Here is a 22,685-nt window from a genome sequence, read left to right as displayed (position 1 = left end):
AACCATTTACAAAGTGGACTGCAGTTCACATATTCGCACAGCATCCCCAATCCTGAAGCTGCTGTCCACCGACAAGTACAAGCAAGGGAGGCAGCAGCACCTCCACAATCTCCTCCAAGTCCGCCATGATCCCTGAGTGGGCAGCACAACCCTGGCCCTTCACGTGGAAGGCGAGAAGGAAATGTTCAAACACAAGCAGGAGCATTTGCAACAAACAACACGAAACTGGGGGACCTTAACAAGTTAAGTGGTGTCTATGGGGAGGGGGGATTTGACAGTTAATGCTTTGGGTCAGGCCTCCACTGATGCTGCCTGACACTCTCAATTCCTCCAAATCTAGTTTTTCTTTGCTTGTGGCCTTAAGAGGCTTTTGCAGTCACAAAAATGCACACATGGATGGAATACCAACACACATAGGAACTCACTTTTGCATGCATTTCAGGAATGTTATCTTAGAAATGCACCAACCCAGATATAAATACTAATTCTGTGTACCTCTCGCACTCTGCACTTTGCATAAAATAGACATTGAGACACACAGATTCATGGATATTGAAATGCGACACACAAGGACACTACATATAGATGCCTAAATGTACCAACACACACACACACACACACACACACACACACACACACACACACACACACACAAACAAACACACAGACACACACACACACACAAACACACAGACACACACACACACACACACACACACACACACATACACACAGAGACAGACACACAAACACAGACACCAACACACACAGACAGACAGACAGACACACACACACACACACACACACACACACACACACACACACACACACACACATACACACAGAGACAGACACACAAACACAGACACCAACACACACAGACAGACAGACAGACACACACACACACATATACACACGGGCACTGACACTCAAACACAGAGACACAGACATAGACACACACACACATGCACAGGCACACACAGAGACACACACACAGACACACATAGACACATATACACACATTCACAGTCACACACACACACACACACATAACAAACACACACTTACACACACATAACAAACACACCCTCACACACACAGAGACACACAGACAGACACACGAAAAACACAGGTACAGCCTTACATAACCATAGCTACACATTCCATCACATGCTCACACATACCGATGTACAGGGCAGGTGAATTTACACAAAATGTCCAGAGGCATAAATAGATATTTGTACATATAAACTCAAACACAGATGCTCAGTCAGAAACAGACAGATGAACACAGGACCAGATGCGCCAATTTATATGTGGCACTAACGCACAGAAACACACGCACTTTCACACAGATGCACACGTGAAGAGTCACCCCACAAAAACAAATACAGGAACACACATCAAGAGCCGCAGAAAATCAGATCGACACGTTGCAGTATTTATAAATATGGTTTTGATGCGTCGCTCCAGCGCAGCCCCTGACTCGCTGACATGATGCGCACATGCATTTAGAAATAGTGATATATGTGTACAGCTGTTAAAATATAGGCTAATGAGACTACCGGCCTTGCGGCACCGTGCAGCCTGCCCACTGCACTGGCCTGGCGGGTTTGCTGCTGTTGTCTCAGTGCCTGGATTTGAGCTTTCAGTCTGATCATTCTGGGTGCATGAGCACCGCCAAACGGGGACATTTTTTGGGGAAGAGGGGTTTGGAGAAAGGAGCAAGCAGACTCCTATTCCCCCTCCTCTACCTTCTTCTCCCTATTCTCCCCTCCATTCCCTCGCCTCTTTCCCCTACTTCTGCCTCTCTCATTCTCCCTATATGTCCCACACTCTCTGACTCTTGCTGCTTCCTTTCTCCCATCCCCTCCCATTCCTTTGTATCTGCCCCGCCCTCTCCCCTCTCCTCCACCGCGTCTCTTTCCTCTCTATCCGACCCCTCTCTCTTCCCTTTCTGCTCCTCCCCTTTCCTCTGTGTCTTTTCCCCCTTTTCTCCATCCATCGCTCTTCCCTCTGCCCCTGCCCCTACCCCAGCGCGAATGCGTGAGCGGTGACGACAGGGGGAGGGGAGAGGAGGAGAGGGGAGGAGTGCGGTGCGGAGCGGTGCTGGCCGGGGGAGGGAGGGAAGGGGCGGGGAGGGGTCCGGAGGATGTGAAGATGTGCGCTCACCATACCCGCTACTTCACGGACGGCGTCCAGCGCTTCGGCACCGCTCTTGACAAGCAGCCGTCGCGCCAGCGCAGTATCAGGAGCCTGGACGGGGTCCTGCGCTGGGTCTTCACCAAGATGAACGAGAAGAAGTTCGGGGAGAAGGAGCCCGCGAAAGGAGAGCCGCCGGCTTGTCAGGACCGGCTCATTCCCGAGAACAGGAAGGGCATCTCAGTCATATTGGATGTAGGTAGCTTCCTCCCGGTTCCCGACTAATGAATCAACAACTTTAGATTGTTACCTGAAGGAAAATGAGCGCTGGGTTCCCCAATTCAGGTAGTGGGCAACTTTCACACGTTAGTTTCCAATTGCAGAGTGCGCAGCGGTCTTTAGACACTGCAGAGAAAACAAAGTCACCCAGATGATGAGACAGAAAGAAACATGCCCACGGTCTCACACACACGGGTAGCTAAGAGCAATGGAGAGGGGATAAGTCCCCCAAAGAGGTGGGCAGGGGAAATGGGGGAGAGACAGATACAGAATAAAGAATAAGGGAGAACTAGGGAGAGGATGGGAAGCAGAGAGTTGGAACCGGAGAAGAGGGTGCCCAGAGACCACGGGTGCGAGAGCGAAGGAAAGAAGAGGGATCTATTGTTCCCTGGGACGCTGGCCAAAGTTAGGCATGTTAAATTGTGCAGAGGGTTGGAGAAACATGTGCGTATTTATCCGGCTTCTTGACCGTGGTATGCTGCTGAAATGTGCCATAGGACACTGGAAGCCTAGCGGGGGATTTCTGAATGAATGGCATGCTTGTGTTTCTTCCGGATTTGCTCTCTGCCCAGACTGCGTGAGCCGCTCTAAATTCTATGTTCTTTTTCCCTCTAGATATTCCGAAGAGCTGATAAAAATGGTAAGGACTGATTCCAACCTGTCATGTGTGACAATATTTTAGTGCCACAGTTGTTAGATGTCAGTTCCTGGGTCTCGGCATTTAAAGAGTTAACGTTACAAAGCTGGATTTCTAAAACTTAGCTTTTATTCATCGGAGTTTCATTGACTGAGGCACCAAGTCAATGCACTGGAGTGCGGGCTTTTTAACCCTAAATTGGGCTGCATGCGCAGCCACATCAGGAGAGAGTTAAATTTCCAGGGTAGTTTTATTAGTCTTGTGTTCGGTTGCGTTTTGAAGACTGGTAGCTGATTAAATGCCGAAAGAATTCAATTGAATAGGAAGAAGTGCTACCTGTCGAGGAAACCCAGACCACAGCGACAGAGCGGCAGCATCGGGAGCGCGGCGGCGGGCTCTGGGGTCGGAGGCAACGGGGCTGGAGGCGGGGGTGGATGGAGTCTGTTAGCTGAGAGGATTAGCACGTGAAATGACTGGGGTGGGGGGGGGGTTGAAAGGATCAGGAGCCACGTTACTTGTTGGTTTGTGAGAATTAACGCAGAAATGAGGCACACATTTTGAGGAGCTGTCATCCGAAAATAATGCGGTTCAGTGTCAGATTCTGATCACAGGTGAGGGAAAGGACAAGGTGCCGAGGGGGAGAGAAACCAGTGCGAATTCTGTATATGTATGTGCATATATGTGCACTGGGTTCCAATAGCTGTGACTCACCGAGTTAATGTTCAGAACACTCGCTCACTGGATGTGTGTTTTAGCACACTGGTTCATGGGGATTGTCCTCTGGATCACTGCCTCTCTGGGTGCAGGTTCGAGAGACACTGGCTCACGGAGTGTAGGCTCCAGGGACACTGGCTCATGGAGTGCAGGTTCGAGAAACTCTGCTCCTCTGTGTGTAGATTCGAGGGACACTGCCTCTCTGGGAGCAAGCTCCAGGGGCACTGTCTCACAGAGTGTAGGCTTGAGGGACACTGCCTCTCAGGTTGTAGGTTTGAGGGACACTGATTCTCGGGGTGTAGGTTTGAGGGACACTGACTCACTGGGTGTAGGTTTGACGGACACTACCTCTCGGGGTGTAGGTTTGAGGGACACTGCCTCTCGGGGTGTAAGTTTGACGGACACTACCTCTCGGGGTGTAGGTTTGAGGGACACTGCCTTTCGGGGTGTAGGTTTGAGGGACACTGATTCTCTGCATGTAGATTTGAGGGACACTACCTCGCTGGGTGTAGTTTTGAGGGATACTGCCTCACTGGATGTAGGTTAGAGGGATACTGACTCACAGGATGTAAGTTAGGGGGACGCTGATGCACTGGGCATGGGCTCTGTCCCACTGAGGTGGATACCATGGAGCTGTTGACAGTCTGAAATGTGGGTTCTGGAGACAATCATAATGCAGCTGATAACCCTCCATCACTCCTTTGGTGTGTCTGTTATGAAAGACACAGCAAGATCCCAGTCTGTCCCTGAAGACGGCCTTTCAGTTCTGTGAGATTACTGATCATGTGACTGCACTCGTTGTGCTCAACGTCACTTGATTCACTCTACAAAAGGTACAGGAACAGGCCATTTGGCTGATCACCTTCTTGTCCATCTACACTAATCCCATTTTCTCACGTTAGGGCTGTTTCCTTCCACATTGTGTCCATTAAATCGCCTGTCTTAAACATAGAGATTGTACCTGATTCTGCCACCATCTCTAGTAGGAAGTTCCAGATATCAACCTCTCTTTGTGTAAAAAAAAACAACTTAACCCTCAGATCCCCTTTGAAACTCCTTCAGTGTGTCTTTAACCCATTACTTCGTGTTTGATGTTCCCACCATGGGACAAAGGTTTTCACTATCTACTCATATACTTCAATCAAGTCACCCTCTTCTTCCTTCACTCCAGGCAAACAAACTCAGCCTATTCACTCTCTCCCCATAACTAAAATCCTCCAAACCAGGCAAGATCCTGGTGAAGCTCCTCCGCACTCTCCCCAGCACAACCATACGCTTTGTATAGTGTGCTGGCCAAAACTGCACATAACACTCCGAGCAGCAAGCGTTGAGTAGAGTGACCACATAATATACCGTCTATTCTAATGCCATGACCTCTGAAGACAAGCATGACATCCAGTCTTCACTATCCAATTTACATATTTTCAGGAACAACAGACTAGATTTGACTTGAATTGAATTGAACTGACTTTATTTCTTACATCCTTCACATACACGAGGAGTAAAAATCTTTATGTTATGTCTCCATCTAAATGTGCAGTGTTGCTGCGTGGCCAAGTGGTTAAGGCATCGGTTTAATGAGCTGAAGGTCACTAGCTCGAGCCTTGGCTGAGGCAGCGTGTGTGTCCTTGAGCAAGGCACTTAACCACACATTGCTCTGCGATGACACTGGTGCCAAGCTGTATGGGTCCTAGTGCCCTTCCCTTGGATGACATCAGTGTCGTGGAGAGGGGAGACTTGCAGCATGGGCAACTGCTGGTCTTCCATACAACCTTGGCCAGGCCTGCGCCCTGGAAACCTTCCAAGGTGCAAATCCAGGGTCTCATTAGGCTAATGGATGCCTATATATATAAACGTGTAATGTGCAATCATGGTAATTTATAATAATTTATAATAAATAGAACAGTCAATGTAATATAGAGTACACTCAAATCAGTGTGAGTTCATCAGTCTGATGGCCTGGTGGAAGAAGCTGTCCTGGAGCCTGTTGGTCCTGGCTTTTATGCTGCAGTACTGATTCGCAGATGGTAGCAGCTGGAATAGATTGTGGTTGGGGTAACTTGGGTCCCCAATGATCCTTCAGCCTTTTTACACACCTGTAAATATCCTGAATCATGGGAAGTTTACAAGTACAGATGCACTGGGCTGTCCGCACCACTCTCTGCAGAGTCCTGTAACTAAGGGAGGTACAGTTCCCATACCAGGCAGTGATGCAGCCAGTCAGGATGCTCTCAGTAGAAGGACCTTGTTTAGCAAGGTACCTCTATTCAACAACATTCCTTAGTGTGCTACCATGTCCTACCTCTGTGTGACTTTCCAATTCTGATGCACACTTCTCAGGATTAAATTCCACCTGTAAATGTGCAACTTTTCTTATGATCCACTGTGCTTTAGATAACCTTCCTCACTATCCACAACATCACTGACTTTTGGGTCATCCAGAGACTGAATAATCCTACCTCCTACGTTTTCAGTGATGTTGTTATGCATATGGCAGACAGTAAGAGTTTGTGGTAAACCACTGGAGACAGATATCCAGATGGTAGAGCATTGGTCCATTGTCACCGTGTTTCTCCTCTCGCTAAACCCATGTCACATCTAGTTCACCAGCTCCTTTGGATTCCTGCTGGTCCACGGAGTGCCTTTTTGGGGGAGAAAATGCCAGCCTCGCCCTCTGGTAGCAGCTACAGAGATGAGAATGTCATCTACTTCTGTTTATTTGGGGACAGGATTGATGAACCATTTGCTCAGCTTATCCTGCCTACTTACCTGCCCCTCACCTCTGTCTGATTCCTCTTCTTCACTCTCTCCCATGGTCTTCTCTTCTCTCCTGTTAGCCCATTTTGTCTTCCACCTATCATCCCCTCTCCCTCACCCTCCAGCATCACCCTAACCAGTCTTCCCTCTTACCTACCAGTTTGTAATCCTTCACCACGCCCCACTTTGTTGTGGGCTTATTGTCTTTTTTATTCTGGTTTCTGACTCTTTCCTTTCCAGTCCTGATGAAGGATCTCAGCCCAAAATGTTGACTGTTTATTCCCCTCCATAGACACTACCTGATGGGCTGAATTCCCCCAGCATGTTGTGTGTGTTTCTCAATGCACCAGTTTGCCTCTTTACTTGCAAACTCTTCTCCAAAGTCAATTATTAATCCTTTATATACGTACTTACAAAACTGCCTGTGTTGGTGAATGGCAATGAGGAAGATGGCAGATGTCTCTGTCTCTGTCGTGAGTCACTATACACTGCATCTGGTGGCAACTCATTAATCTTGGACATCTGTGCAGTGAGCTCGCTGGAGCTCAGAACTCCTGGTCTGCATGTGAAAGAGACCATAGTGTTTGTCTTCCTCTGCTTTTCCAGTCGTTGACCTCAGGACCTTTTGAATGTGTCTTTGCAGCCTGCTCCTGCTTGGTTAGTGTTGTAACTATGCATTGTCTTGCCCTGGGAATCACTTCTCTTTCTCTGCAAAGACCACAAGATGGAGGTGCTGGTACGGAACATGAGGAGAGGTGGTGAATGTGGGGAATGGCCCTGAGAACCCAGTCTAACCTTCATCTTCGGCAGTGTTTTGTTTCACTTGCTGCTGTTTGCAATGACTTCTCCGTTCATTAAAAAGAAACTATTTTCCAAAATAACTTTTCCACATTTGCTTTTCACTCATATCTTGCATGGCTCTTCACTCTTGCCTCACTTATCAGTAAGCTTTTTTTTCCTGAATAATTTATACACTGCAGTCTGCTTCCTCATTAGCTGCTTCCCCTTCAGATTGTGAATCACCAGAGAGCCAGGTGCCTTGCTGTATTTTCTGGTAGGTATTGAGGTCTCTTTGTAAACAAGGGCTTGAATGAACATTTGAAAGCTGGCCCATCACCTGTGCACTCGCACACCACCCTCCCCCCCCCCCCCGTTACTCTATGCTTGGCGATTTGCACCCCCCCTGTTACTCTGTGCTTGGCAGTTTGCACCCCCCCCCCATTACTCTATGCTTGGCAGTTTGCACCCCCTCCCCCCATTACTCTGTCCTTGGCAGTTTGCACCCCCCCCCCATTACTCTGTCCTTGGCAGTTTGCACCCCCTTCCCCCATTACTCTGTCCTTGGCAGTTTGCACCCCCCCCCCCGTTACTCTGTGCTTGGCAGTTTGTACCCCCCCCCGTTACTCTGTCCTTGGCAGTTTGCACCCCCACCCCGTTACTCTGTCCTTGGCAGTTTGCACCCCCCCATTACTCTGTGCCTGGCAGTTTGTACCCCCCCCACTACTCTGTCCTTGGCAGTTTGCACCCCCCCCCGGTTACTCTGTGCTTGGCAGTTTGCAACCCCCCCCTCCCCGTTACTCTATGCTTGGCAATTTGCACCCCCCACATTACTCTGACCTTGGCAGTTTGCACCCCCCCCGTTACTCTGTGCTCGGCAGTTTGCACCCCCCCTGTTACTCTATGCCCGGCAGTTTGCACCCCCCCCGTTACTCTGTGCTCGGCAGTTTGCACCCCCACCCCCGGTTACTCTATGCTTGGCAGTTTGCACCCCTCTGTTACTCTATGCTTGGCAATTTTCACCCCCCCCCCCGTTACTCTATGCTCAGCAGTTTGCACCCCCCCACCCGTTACTCTATGCTCGGCAGTTTGCACCCCCCCACCCGTTACTCTATGCTCGGCAGTTTGCACCCCGCCCCCCCCCCACCGTTACTCTATGCTTGGCAGCCCTAAACCAGCTTCTCAGTTTCTCCCTTCATTTTCCGCATCCCGCGCTGGGTTTGCTGTGGGATCTTGCCTTACACTTCATTTCTTCCCAGCTCATTGAATTATACAGATTTACCGTTGAGTTATCAAATTATACAGCTCAAGCTACAGCCCCTCTGTGCAGTGTATCCATTGCCTATCTGCACTCATCCCATCCACCCATATTGCCCCCATCCTTCTTTAATGTTTTCCTATTCAATCACCTGTGCAAGTCCTGCCCGCCTCTACCATCTCCCCTGGAGGTGTACCACCTGTCTGAAAGACAGGATCACCACTCTGATCTCATTGAAATCTTAACCCAATGCCCTCCAGATTGGGACTCTCGTATCCTGTGACAAAAAGATACTGACTAGTGAATCTATCTTAGCATCTCATAATTTTATATGGTTTATCCATATTTTATCCAACCAATACACATCAAAGTTTCTGGGGAACACAGCAGGTCAGGCAGCATCTCTAGGAAGAGGTACAGAAGACATTTCAGACTGAGACCCTTCGTCAGGACTAACTGAAGGAAGAGTTAGTAAGAGATTTGAAAGTGGGAGGGGGAGAGGGAGATCCAAAATGATAGGAGAAGACAGGAGGGGGAGGGATGGAGCCAAGAGCTGGACAGTTGATTGGCAAAAGGGATATGAGAGAATCATGGGACAGGAGGTCCGGGGAGAAAGAAAAAGAGGAGGGGGGATAAACCGAGAGGATAGACAAGGGGCATAGTGAGAGGGACGGAGGGAGAAAAAAGAGAGAGAGAAAGAATGTGTGTATATAAATAAATAATGGATGGGGTATGAGTTGGAAGTGGGGCATTAGCGGAAGTTAGAGAAGTCAATGGTCATGCCATCAGGTTGGAGGCTACCCAGACGGAATATAAGGTGTTGTTCCTCCAACCTGAGTGTGGCTTCATCTTTACAGTAGAGGAGGCCGTGGGTAGGCATATCAGAATGGGAATGGGACGTGGAATTAAAATGTGTGGCCACTGGGAGATCCTGCTTTCTCTGGCGGACAGAGTGTAGGTGTTCACCGAAATGATCTCCCAGTCTGCATTGGGTCTCGCCAATATATAGAAGGCCACATCGGGAGCACCGGACGCAGTATATCACCCCAGCCGACTCACAGGTGAAGTGTCGCCTCACCAGGAAGGACTGTCTGGGGTCCTGAATGGTGGTAAGGGAGGAAGTGTAAGGGCATGTGTAGCACTTGTTCCGCTTACAATGATAAGTGCCAGGAGGGAGATCGGTGGGGAGGGATGGGGGGAAACGAATGGACAAGGGAGTTGCATAGGGAGCGATCCCTGCGGAAAGCGGGGGGGGGGGAGGGAAAGATGTGCTTAATGGTGGGATCCCGTTGGAGGTGGCGGAGGTTACAGAGAATAATAATTTTTAATTCCACATCTCATTCCCATTCCGATATGTCTATCCACGGCGTCCTCTACTGTAAAGATGAAGCCACACTCAGGTTGGAGGAACAACACCTTATATTCTGTTTAGGTAGTCTCCAACCTGATGGCATGAACATTGGCTTCTCAAACTTCTGCTAATGCCCCACCTCCCCCTCGTACCCCATCCGTTATTTATTTATGTACACACATTCCTTTTCCCTCTCTCCTTTTTCTCCCTCTGTCCCTCTGACTACACCCCTTGCCCATCCTCTGAGTATTTCCCCCCCTACTCCTTTTCTTTCTCCCTGGGCCTCCTGTCCCATGATCCTCTCGTATCCCTTTTGCCAATCAACTGTCCAGCTCTTGGCTCCATCCCTTCCCCTCCTGTCTTTTCCTATCATTTCAGATCTCCCCCTCCCCCTCCCACTTTCAAATCTCTTACTAACTCTTCCTTCAGTTAGTCCTGACAAAGGGTCTCGGCCCGAAACATCAACTGTACTTCTTCCAATAGATGCTGCCTGGCATGCTGCATTCCACCAGCAACTTTGATGTGTGTTGCTTGAATTTCCATCATTTGCAGAATTCACTTGTGTAACCACCTTATCCGTGGCACCCCCTTGCTAACCAATGAGCCGGAGACACAAATCATAGAATTGTGGTGAATGGGTGCAGACGGAGGAGGATGCGAAAGTGGGGCAGCAAATCATGGATACAAGAGATTCTGCAGATGCCGGAATCCTGGAGGTAAACACACAAAATACAGGAGGAACTCAGCAAGTCAGCCTGTATCTATGGAGGGGAATACACAGTCCATGTTTATAAGACCAAAAGTCCATTGGATTGGCCTTAGGCCCACAGGGTCTGCTCCGTTATTCCATCATGGCTGCATTACTATTCCTTTCAATTGCATTCTTCGTAACCTTTGACACGCTTACTAATCAACCTTCGCTTTAAATATACTTTGGCCCCAACATCCATATGTGGGTAATGAAGTTCACAGTTTCACCACACTCTGGTTAAAGAATTTCCTCCTTATCTCTGTTCTAAAGGGACATAGAGACATAGAAAACGTGCAGCACAATACAGGCCCTTCGGCCCACAAAGCTGTGCCGACCATGTCCCTACCTTAGAACTACCTAGGCTTTACCCATAGCCCCCTATTTTTCTAAGCTCCATGTATCCATCCAGGAGTCTCTTAAAAGGCCCTATCCTTTCTGCCTCCACCACCGTCACCAGCAGCCCATTCCACGCACTCACCACTCTCTGTGTGAAAAAACTTACCCCTGACATCTCCTCTATATCTACTTCCAAGCACCTTAAAACTGCCCTCTTGTGCTAGCCACTTCAGCCCTGGGAAAAAGTCTCTGACTATCCACACGATCAATGCCTCTCATTTTATCTTGTACACCTCTATCAGGTCACCTCTCATCCTCCATCGCTCCAAGGAGAAAAGGTCCAATTTACTCAACCTATTCTCATAAGGCATGCATCCTAATCCAGGCAACATCCTTGTAAGTCTCCTCTGCACCCTCTTTATGGTTTCCATGTCCTTCCTGTAGTGAGGTGATCAGAATTGAGCACAGTACTCCAAGTGGGGTCTGACCAGGGACTATATAGCTGCAACATTACATCTCGGCTCATAAAATCAATCCCATGATTGATGAAGGCCAATACACCGTATGCCTTCTTAACTACAGAGTCAACCTGCATAGCAACTTTGAGTGTCCTATGGACTCAGACTCCAAGATCCCTCTGATCCTCCACTCCGCCAAGAGTCTTACCATTAATACTATATTCTGCCATCATATTTGACCTACCAAAATGAACCACCTCACACTTATGTGTTGAGCTCCATCTGCCACTTCTCAGCCCAGTTTTGCATCCTATCACTGTCCTGTTTGAACTTCTGACAGCCCTCCACACTATCCACAACACCGCCAACCTTTGTGTCATCAGCAAATTTACTAACCCATCCCTCCACTTCCTCATCCAGGTCATTTATAAAAATCACAAAGAGTAGGGATCCCAGAACAGATCCCTGAGGCTCACTATTGGTCACCAACCTCCATGCAGAATATGACCTGTCCACAACCACTTTTTGCCTTCTGTGGGCAAGCCAGTTCTGGATCCACAAAGCAATGTCCCCTGGATCCCATGCTTCCTTACTTTCTCAATAAGCCTTGCATGGGGTACCTTATCAAATGCCTTGCTAAAATCTATATACACTACACCTACTGCTCTATCTTCATCAATGTGTTTAGTCACATCCTCAAAAAGTTCAATCAGGCTCGTAAGGCATGGCCTGCCTTTGACAAAGCCATGCTGACTAATCCTAATCATATTATGCCTCTCCAAATGTTCATAAATCCTGCCTCTCAGGATCTTCTCCATTAACTTACCAACCACTGAAGTAAGACTCACTGGTCTATAATTTCCTGGGATATCTCTACTCCCGTTCTTGAATAAGGAAACAACATCTGTAAACCTCCAATCCTCCAGAACCTCTCCCGTCCTCATTGAGGATGCAAAGATCATTGCCAGAGGCTCAGCAATCTCCTCGCTCACCTCCCTCAGTAGCCTGGGGTACTTCCCATCCAGTTCCGGTGATTTATCTAACTTGATAAAAAGCTCCAGCACATCCTCTTTCTTAATATCTACATGCTCAAGCTTTTCAGTCCACTGCAAGTCATCACTACAATCACCAAGATCCTTTTCTGTAGTGAATACTGAAGCAAAGTATTCATTAAGTACCTTTGCTATTTCCTCCAGTTCCATACACACTTTTCCATTGTCACACTTGATTGGTCCTATTCTTATCCTCTTGCTCTTCACACACTTGTAGAATGCCTTGGGGTTTTCCTTAATCTTCTCCGCCAAGGCCTTCTCATGGACCCTTCTGGATCTCCTAATTTCATTCTTAAACTCCTTCCTGCAAGCCTTATAATCTTCTAGATTCATATCATTACCAGTTTTCTGAATCTTTTCTAAGCTCTTCTTTACTTCTTGACTAGATTTAGAACAGCCTTTGTGCACCACGGATCTTGTACCCTACCATCCTTTCCACGTCTCATTGGAATGTACCTACTCAGAACCTCACGCAAATATCCCACATTTCTTCGGTACATTTCCCTGAGAACATCTTTTTCCAACTTTTGCTTCCAAGTTCCTGCCTGATAGCCTTATATTTCCCCTTACTCCAATTAAACGTTTCCCTAACTTGTCTGTTCCTATCCCTCTCAAATGCTATGGTAAAAGAGATAGAATTGTGATCACTATCTCCAAAATGCTCTCCCACTGAGAGACCTGGCACCTTCATTTCCCAATACCAGATCAAGTACAGCCTCCTCTCTTGTAGACTTATCTACATATTAGGTCAAGAAACCTTCCTTAATACACCTGACAAACTCTACCCCATCTAAACCCCTCACTCTAGGGAGTTGCCAATCATTATTTGGGAAATTAAAATCTCCCACCACAACAACCCTGTTATTTTTACTTCTTGTATTCTGAGGCTGTGCCCTCTAATGAAGGGCCTGAAACGTCGACAGTTTAGTCCCCTTTTTAAGTGCTGCCTGATGTGCTGAGTTCCTCCAGCATTTTGTGTGGTTACCACAGAAGTGGTCAGCATAGAGACAGAAGGGAAAGCACCGGGAATATCACGGAGCAGGAGCGAAAGGAGTCTGTGTTATGTCTGATTTATTTATGGGAGGAAGATAAATAGTATCAGGACTTGTTGGTAAAATGAAGATAATCACTTGCGTACATCGGCAGAGAGGGCTTGGCACTGATCCGACAGAAACTCCAGCACTGATTCGTTTGATTCACTTGTTAGACTATTTAATAGACAGATAAAAGTATATTTAATGCATCCAGCTCGGAGTCTGAGAGGCCAGGGCTGGTTGTGGCGGAAGCTCTCTGCAGCTATTTCTGACTAAAGGAAACAGACACGGCTGGGACACTCGTGTGAGGCTGTCTATTCTCTCTGCACGCCGTGAAGCTGAGATAAGCGTTGCGGGGTTGTTAGTAGAGACCTCGTTTCCTCTCCATCGACACCGGTTGCCGTGGAAACAAGTGATGTCAGGGAGACCTATCCACCGGAGAGGGTGTAGGTTGGGAAGTGGGGCTCAGCTGCTCCTACTCTTTCAGCTAAACATAGACAGGCTGATCAAAGTGGGTGCCATGGCAACCAGCTTCGTTAGCAGCTCAGCAGGGGTGTTGGAGGGAACGGAGGGTCTGGCAGCTCAGGAGGGGTGTTGGAGGGGGCGGAGGGTCTGGCAGCTCGGGAGGGGTGTTGGAGGGAGTGGAGGGTCTGGCAGCTTAGGAGGGGTGTTGGAGGGGGCGGAGGGTCTGGCAGCGCAGGAGGGGTGTTGGAGGGAACGGAGGGTCTGGCAGCTCAGGAGCGGTGTTGGAGGGGGCGGAGGGTCTGGCAGCTCAGGAGGGGTGTTGGAGGGGGCGGAGGGTCTGGCAGCTCAGGAGGGGTGTTGGAGGGAGTGGAGGGTCTGGTAGCTCAGGAGGGGTGTTGGAGGGGGCGGAGGGTCTGGCAGCTCAGGAGGGGTGTTGGAGGGGGCGGAGGGTCTGGCAGCTCAGGAGGGGTGTTGGAGGGAGTGGAGGGTCTGGCAGCTCAGGAGGGGTGTTAGAGGGGCGGAGGGTCTGGCAGCTCAGGAGGGGTGTTGGAGGGAGTGGAGGGTCTGGCAGCTCAGGAGGGGTGTTGGACGGTCTGGCAGCTCAGGAGAGGTATTGGAGGGAGCAGAGAGCCTGGCAGATAGATAGGGTGTTTGGAACTGCCTCACCGCTCCCACCACAAAGGTGCAAACACCAGAGGGTTGGTGTGTGGTGCCCACCCTGGGCACTGTGCCAACCCCAGTAATCTCCATACCAGGAATGACCACAGCTGGTGGCAGGATGTGGAGCTGGGGAAGCAGGGAGGAGGGAGGGGAAATGAATTCCAGGCTGCAGATGTGAACTGTGAGTAGGGGTTCTCAGTGTTGTCGGCAGCTGAATGTGCTCGTGTGTCTGGGATAAAGGATTTCTGCTGGTGGTGCAGGGTAGTGGGAAAAGTGGCAGCGAGCTGTGAAACTGTGTTTACAGAGGCACTGTGGCCCTGTGTATATGCTGCACTACAGTGACCTTATGTGTACAGGAACTCTGTTGTCCTGTGTATATACAGGGTTACTGTAACCCTATATCTACAGGAACACTGAGATCCTACGTATTTGCTGCTTTCCGACACTGTGTATACAGGAACCCTGTGGTCCTGTGTTTCTATGGGGTTCCTATGTATACAGGAACCCTGTGGTCCTGTGTGCAGACACTTAGCATGGTGAGTGTGTCCTGTATGTATGGATCTGCTATAAAACCGTGTGTTTATGCTGAGATCCCACTCGGGACAGACTATTGATTACTAAACAATGTTGCAGATTCAGGAAATAAGAACAGAAATGCTAGAATTGTTCAGTCAGTCGGGCAGTATCTGTGGAAGGAGTAATCTGTCAATGTTTCGGTGGCAGAGCTGGGACCCGTCAGGACTCATTGGAGCTGGATATGGTTTATTAGTGTCCTATGTGCTTAGGTATAGTGAAAAACCTGTTCATACAGAACAACTGATTACACAGTGTATTGTGGTAGGACAGGGTAAAACAGTAACAGTATGCAGAATAAAGTGTAACAGCTCCAGAGAAAGTGCAGTACAGGTCGTCAATAAAGTGCAAGATCAGAACAAGGTAAACCGAGAGGTCAACAGTCCATTTAATCATACTAGGGAACTACTCTGTGGTCTTATAACGCTGGATAGAAACTTCCAGTGAGTCTTATGTCCAGGTTTCTTCAAAAGATTGAATGAAATTAACCACTGGGCAGAGAGAAAGAAAACTATACCACACAAAAATTTTGATACGAATGCACGGACGTGGCAAAGTGGTTGTACAAGTCATCAGAGACAGTTGAGCCGGAGCCTGTGAATGATGGATTGTGTGTGTTAACTAATTTCCACAGACAGCAGCTTTATAATAGTGCAGGAGTGGATGCAGAGATGACTCACCAGGGTGTACATACGGAGGAGGAGCATCTTAGTTATGAGGAGAGACTGGAACTGTTCCTCCTGGGACAGGGTAGGTTCAGGGTACATGATTGACAGACATAAAATGAAGCGCTATAGATAAGGTAGACTGCATGTAACCTTTTCCCACATCAGAGGCAGATAAAACTAGAGTATGCAGATTTAGGCTGAGGGGGAAAAGATTTAGAGGGGGTCTGAGGGGAACCTTTTTTGTGCTGAGCATGATGAGTAGCTGGAACACAATGCCAGAGGGAGGAAGAGTGGTGGAAGCAGTCACTGACAGCACTGGAGAAGTGTCTGGATGGAGCAGCTGAATCACTCAGGTGTAGAGGGTTACGGGCCAAGCCCTGGATTAACATGGATGGGTGCCAACTTGTCTGTGTGGTCATGATGGGCTGATTGGCCTGTTTACATGCTCTATGTCTCTATCACTGTCAGGGTTGAAACTGATGGTTTGTTGCTGAGAACTGTACCTTACCCTCACTATTCCACAACACTTCACATCATCCCCAATAAGATCTCACTTGGAGATGCTTCATCATCTCCCAGGAACTTGGCAGGAGGCTATCTGAGGGGATCACGTTGGGATGCAAAATGATTAATAGTTATCTTACTGAATGGATGTGACAGGATTAGGCTTCTGGATGGTTCAGAGGGAAAACATCCCTGTACAGCCAATGATTGGTATGCTTGCAGTGCCCAGTGACTGGTATATGTGAAGGATGTTAGTCTGTGTAAATTGTTGCCGGATGACAGGTTCCTTAAATAAAGAGTGTGGCATCTGTAGGGGAGATGTATGTATACGATGTATTTGCGGCTCCCCTGTACTTAGGGCTTGATTGTTTCAGGCATCCCCTCGTGAAAGCAGTTCCAATTGGAATGCTTCCATAAGTTGATAACTTTCCCTGAACGCTGGTTATTTCAGTAGAAAAGTGATGTATTGTGGGGGTGGGAGTGTTTCTCTACTGTCTGCTGTAAGATATGTTTCCAATGAGTGTTCTCCTCTGTGCTCTTGCTGGAAATGGACTCTTCTAGAAATGACGCTCCATATTTATAGGATGGTTGAGTAAATGTGGTGCCTCTATATATTGGGTGATCCCATAATGCTGTCCTGTAGATGATGCTGCATTATGCCAGCTGGACTTATACTAGAAGGACACCTAAATGAAGGATGTTCCACTGTATGTTCTCTGTAAATGTACTGAATACAGTGTACCTATATACTCTGCTTCCTCTGTTAAAGATAATAATGATGCTCTTATGTTAGTACAACATTGAATATTGCAGCACATTACAGGCTCTTTGGACCATGGTGTTGTGCCTACTTTTAACCCACTCTAAGGTTAATTTAATGCAATGGGTTCCCAACATTTTATGCCATGGACCCCTACCATTAACTGAGGTGTCTGTGAACCTCAATTAATCTTTCTGTAATTTAATCTTTCCCTCCTACATAGTCCTTATTTTTTCTAACATCCATGTGCCTCTTAAACATCCCTAATGTATCTGCCTCCACCATCACCACCCCACTCTGTGTAAAAAACTTGCCTTTGACAGCCCCCTATACTTTCATCCAATAAACGAGAAACCATAGCCCCTCATATCAGCAATTTTTGCCTTGTAAAAAAGTTTCTGGCTATCCACTATGCCTGTGACACCACTTTGAAAGGAATTATGGAACTGTATTCCCAGATACTTGTATTAAGGATGTTCCACAATGTATGGTGTGCTGTACGTAGTGTGCTCCTGTGTGAAAGATGCACCTGTAATAGGGGATGTATCGGGTTCTGTGTATGAAAGAAGATTGCACTGTACTGTCGCTTGTATACAAAGGGAGGCGTCTGTGTGAGGCACTCTTGAGAGAGGATGTACCCTGCCCCTTCTGTAGGATAGCTAAGCATGTTTCTGCTTTTAATGGTGCTGCTCAGTGTAAGACGCTTGTGTGTGTGTGTATGCATGTGTGTGTGTGTGTGCACACGCGTGTGTGTGTGTGTGCGTGCGCGCAGGCACTTCCATGTGTAGGTAGCCTCTGTGTGAAGGCTCGCCCTGTATTAAGGGATACTCCTTTATGTAGGCTGTCCCCTTCTGTGGGGCGTGGTTGGATTTCCAGTGGCTCAGGGTTGAATTCTCTGACAAGTGGGGTGCACCTGAATGTAGGGGACATCTTCTTGTTGGTACTCCTAAATGTAGTGGACGTCTTCAAAATGTGTGCCTGTATTGTGGTGTTGCTGTGCTGCAGGAGAGATTGATTTTAGGCTGCAGTGCACTCTGGGCACCTTTCTGTAGGAGGATGCTCACGCCCCTATGCTGGCAGCTCCAGTTCGAAGCTGCTCATTTGGAAGGGGACTCCTAAACAAAGGATGCTGCCAAATACCAGATGCTCTGGTGTGCCACAGTCTGAAGAGTGTGTTTGGATTAAGCACAGTCTTTTATTATGGATGCTGTGTAATAGGAATGTCTTGTGCTTCAGGTATTGTTGTTGTAACTTCTAATCAGTATAATCAGATACGGCGTGCAGCTGGTGGGCTGGCTACATCCCCAAACACAAGCTTGATCTCAGCCGCTATGCCTTATTCCTGTGAATATGCACTGCCTTCTGGGTGCTTGGCCCTTCCCACATTCTGAAGACGTAGTGGTCACTAAAGTGACTTTTATGCAACACGAGACAAGGTTCCAATCTCTTCACTCAGAGGAATCTGATGGAGTGGGATGTGAAGGCTAGGTCACTGACTTCATTCAGAACTTATCTCAATAGATTAATTATTATGAGATGAATCAAATCTGTGTGAAACATATTCCATATGTTCATCCGTGTCCACGGTAAATAGGATGTGAGGGGAGGGAGGGTCCCCTGTCAACAGTAAATAGGGTGTGAGGTGAGGGAGGGTCCCATGTCAACAGTAAATAGGATGCGAGGGGAGGGAGGGTCCCATGTCAACAGTAAATAGGTTGTGAGGTGAGGGAGGGTCCCATGTCAACAGTAAATAGGGTGTGAGGGGAGGGAGGGTCCCATGTCTACAGTAAATAGGGTGTGAGGGGAGGGAGGGTCCCATGTCAACAGTAAATAGGGTGTGAGGGGAGGGAGGGTCCCATGTCTACAGTAAATAGGGTGTGAGGGGAGGGAGGGTCCCATGTCTACAGTAAATAGGGTGTGAGGGGAGGGAGGGTCCCACTAAGTGGGAAAAAGTGAGTTGCTGACCACACTCCTAATGCAACCAATTTATTTCTGTCTGACTCAGACTGCGTTCCAACCAGACGCAACTTTATTAACTTGGTCTCGAAGTGTTCCACTGATCTATCAATGGTTGCAAATGCCTCCTACCCCACTCCTGTGTGTTCAGCTCTTCCTGAGCTTCTCGAACATCGTGTGTCCCCCAACCCTTCTTCTCCTGTCATCACTAGCACATGGAATCGGGATATTCCAGAGATTAACAGCCACATGTCCTAACACCTCCTCATCACTCTGTAGGAACACATCCCTTTCCACCCCATCTGTGATCAATGAGTGTGTAGAAAGAAAGTGAGATTAAAATTATTCATCTAGGGGTGTTTGACTACAGAAGGAAGTTATGTTTGTAAACCACTGTTACCAGAGTAAAATATCACTGGCACATTATTCAGTAAAAGTGCTGGAGCCTGCATGAGTAACAGAACTTCGGAGCTGATGATTGAAATCTGGATGCGACTCTCAGAGGGTGAGTAGAGATGTTGGAGCTGATTGCAGAGCTCAGGATGCTGGCAGCTGAAGGAGCATAGACAGGGTAGATGAGTGCATGGCTGACGAGCTGATGCGCTAGGGAGCAATTCAATTTCTCCGACCACTTGGCTAAGCTTCTAGAGCACAGGTGACCAAGAAAAGAGATGAGGCTGGGAAAATGGCTGATGTGCTGCGGAGGCTGGGGGGAAGCACTTTGGAGCCAGTGACTATAACTCTATTAATCTGAATATAGTTAAGAAAAAAGATGAAATTAGTCGACAAGATAACGTCCTAAATGGAGGAAACACTAATGTTGATTACATTGGCCAGGAACTAGCAGCATTTGATTGGGAGGGGCTGTTAGCAGGTAAAGGGGCATCTGCTATCTGTTCAGATTAGTATTTCCATTGTTTTCTTCAGGTTTTCTAGAATCTGCAGTAAATTGCTTTTGTCAATGGCAATGGGAAGTCAAATTCTGTCACGGTCCCGTCCGGCAATGCCTCATCTTGCTATCATCTCCTTGATGAGGTCTTAAGGCCAATTTATACTTGTGCTTCAAATGGACCCCGTAACCTATGCAAGTGGCCTACATGCGTTGTGAGCATTTATACTTGTGTGTTGGTGTGTCTGCATCACTCTGCAATTCGGGCACGTTGCACATGCGCACACACCTGCCCACGCAAGGCTTCATGGTCATGGTAGTCTTTCTCGGGGTAAACAAGTTTAAAGTGAGCGTGTTTTTTCGTAAAAGCGAAATGTGCCCTCCACAATTTCGGAGGTCTGTAAGCCTTTATGGAAAGCACTGCAGCCAGAGTTCCTTCCCTGCCCTTCAGTCGCTCAATGGGAAGCTATTGCAGCATAGGAGGAAATGAAATGCTACCAAGCGGACCAATCACAGTTGTTCGGACTGCATTGCTGCGATGCGTAGTTACATTTTGGGAGAGGTGCGCGTCATGCTACGGCGTAGGAATCCTCGTAGGCTCTGCGTAGGGTTTGCAGCGATGCTGTACTTATGGTGTCAAGTTGATGCAGAAGTATAAATCAGCCTTTAATCCCCTCGTATGATTTCTAATTGTTCCCAGTTTTCATTAATCACAGCACACCTGCTTTCCATCAGCAAACTGAGGACAAGAACCCAGGCGGCACTGTCACGCTTCATCAGTTCGCTGGTCTAGTCTAGTGTGTGTAAACCTCGTTTCCTGATCTCTTAGGACTGTCAGTTCTAAGCTCCGCGCCATTCCCTGGATAATCTACGTAAACCTCGTCTCCATGTAAAGATTCTCCTGAATATCTGTTCCACGTTCGCGGCTGCACTAACGCCTCACGACCCTGTCTCTGTGCCTATGTCCTGCTCTTGGGTTCGTCCCCAGTCACGTCCTTGGAACAGAATTCAAATGGGTAGCCACCGGGAGATCTCACTTTTGGCAGTGGACAGAGCTACAGTGCTCTTTTTTCATTCCCCTTTCTGGTTACCTTCTCCCACTCCTTATCTTCTTCACAACCGCCCGTCACCTTCCTCTGATTCCTCTCCTCCTATCCTTTCTTCCGTGGTCTTCTTCAGCCCTTTACCTCTTCCACCCATTCCCTCTCAGTTTCTTACTGCACCCCCTCTCCCCTCACCCAGTCTCACTTGCCAGCTTATACTCCTCCTCCACCACCTTCCTCGGCCTAAAACATCAACTCTTTATTCTGCCTCCTCCCTATCCAGTCCTGATGACGAGTCTCGGCCTAGAACATTAACTCTTTATTCTGCCCCCTCACTATTCAGTCCTGATGATGGATCTCGCCCTAGAACATTAACTCTTTATTCTGCCCCCTCCCTATCCAGTCCTGATGACGAGTCTCGGCCTAGAACATTAACTCTTTATTCTGCCCCCTCACTATTCAGTCCTGATGATGGATCTCGCCCTAGAACATTAACTCTTTATTCTGCCCCCTCCCTATCCAGTCCTGATGACGAGTCTCGGCCTAGAACATTAACTCTTTATTCTGCCCCCTCCCTATCCAGTCCTGATGACGAGTCTCGGCCTAGAACATTAACTCTTTATTCTGCCCCCTCCCTATCCAGTCCTGATGACGAGTCTCGGCCTAGAACATTAACTCTTTATTCTGCCCCCTCACTATTCAGTCCTGATGACGAGTCTCGGCCTAGAACATTAACTCTTTATTCTGCCCCCTCACTATTCAGTCCTGATGATGGATCTCGCCCTAGAACATCAACTCTTTATTCTGCCCCCTCCCTATCCAGTCCTGATGACGAGTCTCGGCCTAGAACATTAACTCTTTATTCTGCCCCCTCCCTATCCAGTCCTGATGACGAGTCTCGGCCTAGAACATTAACTCTTTATTCCCCTCCATGGTTGCTTGCCTGACCCACTGAGTTCCTCCTGAATTTTGAGTGTTGCTCTGCATTTCCAGCATCTGTAGAATCCTTTGTATTTAGGATTATTGATAATTACTTGACACGTTCTGAACATAAAACTAACTGTGGCAAAGAGAAACAGAGACAAGATGGCCATTTGTTAGCCAGCTCTGTTGTTCATTAAAGTCATGACAGGTCTACTTTAAGCCATTACAAAAGTACAAGTCATTTTTAAATAAAGCCTCCACCAGATCAAATGCTATAAAAGTTTGTATGTTATTCTCAGTAGCTGACCCCTTGTTCCAAAACTAAGACCTTCTGTTCTCCAGTCTTCAGCTTTATTACAAATATCTTGTCAAGCCATCCATTTGGGGAATTAGTTGAAATCTGACACATGAGGTTTAAGGTAAGGGGAAGGACCTTTCAAGGTGATCAGAGAGACAAGCTATTTTACATAGAGAACAGCTGCTATCTGGAGCATACTTTCGGAGGAAGTGCCACAATCAGATATACTTTAGAGGCATTCCGGTAGACACTTACACTAAATAGGCAAGGTGTAGAAGGGTAGCCAGCTGTTGGTGTAGTGGCACCAGTACTGGCCGGCTCCTTCATGCTTTCCAACCATGCCAGATTGAGTATAAAAAATAGAATGTTACAGAAATGGCAAAAATGCCACCCAATGTG

General features: G+C 47.8%; 1 protein-coding gene across 1 annotated transcript in view; it reads left to right on the top strand.

Annotated features, from left to right (window-relative positions):
* Positions 1-2,160: 2,160 nt before the first annotated feature.
* Positions 2,161-22,685, top strand: part of necab2 (N-terminal EF-hand calcium binding protein 2) — a 114,714-nt gene continuing 94,189 nt past the window's right edge. The window contains exons 1-2 of the mRNA XM_072279257.1: positions 2,161-2,397; positions 3,037-3,061. Of these exons, the coding sequence (XP_072135358.1) occupies positions 2,161-2,397; positions 3,037-3,061 (262 nt within the window). The remainder of the gene's footprint in view (positions 2,398-3,036; positions 3,062-22,685) is intronic.

This window comes from Mobula birostris, chromosome 15 (genome assembly GCF_030028105.1).
Source record: "Mobula birostris isolate sMobBir1 chromosome 15, sMobBir1.hap1, whole genome shotgun sequence".
NCBI lineage: Eukaryota > Metazoa > Chordata > Chondrichthyes > Myliobatiformes > Myliobatidae > Mobula > Mobula birostris.
Note: the sequence above shows the minus strand (reverse complement) of the source record. Positions and strands in the feature narration are given on the sequence as shown.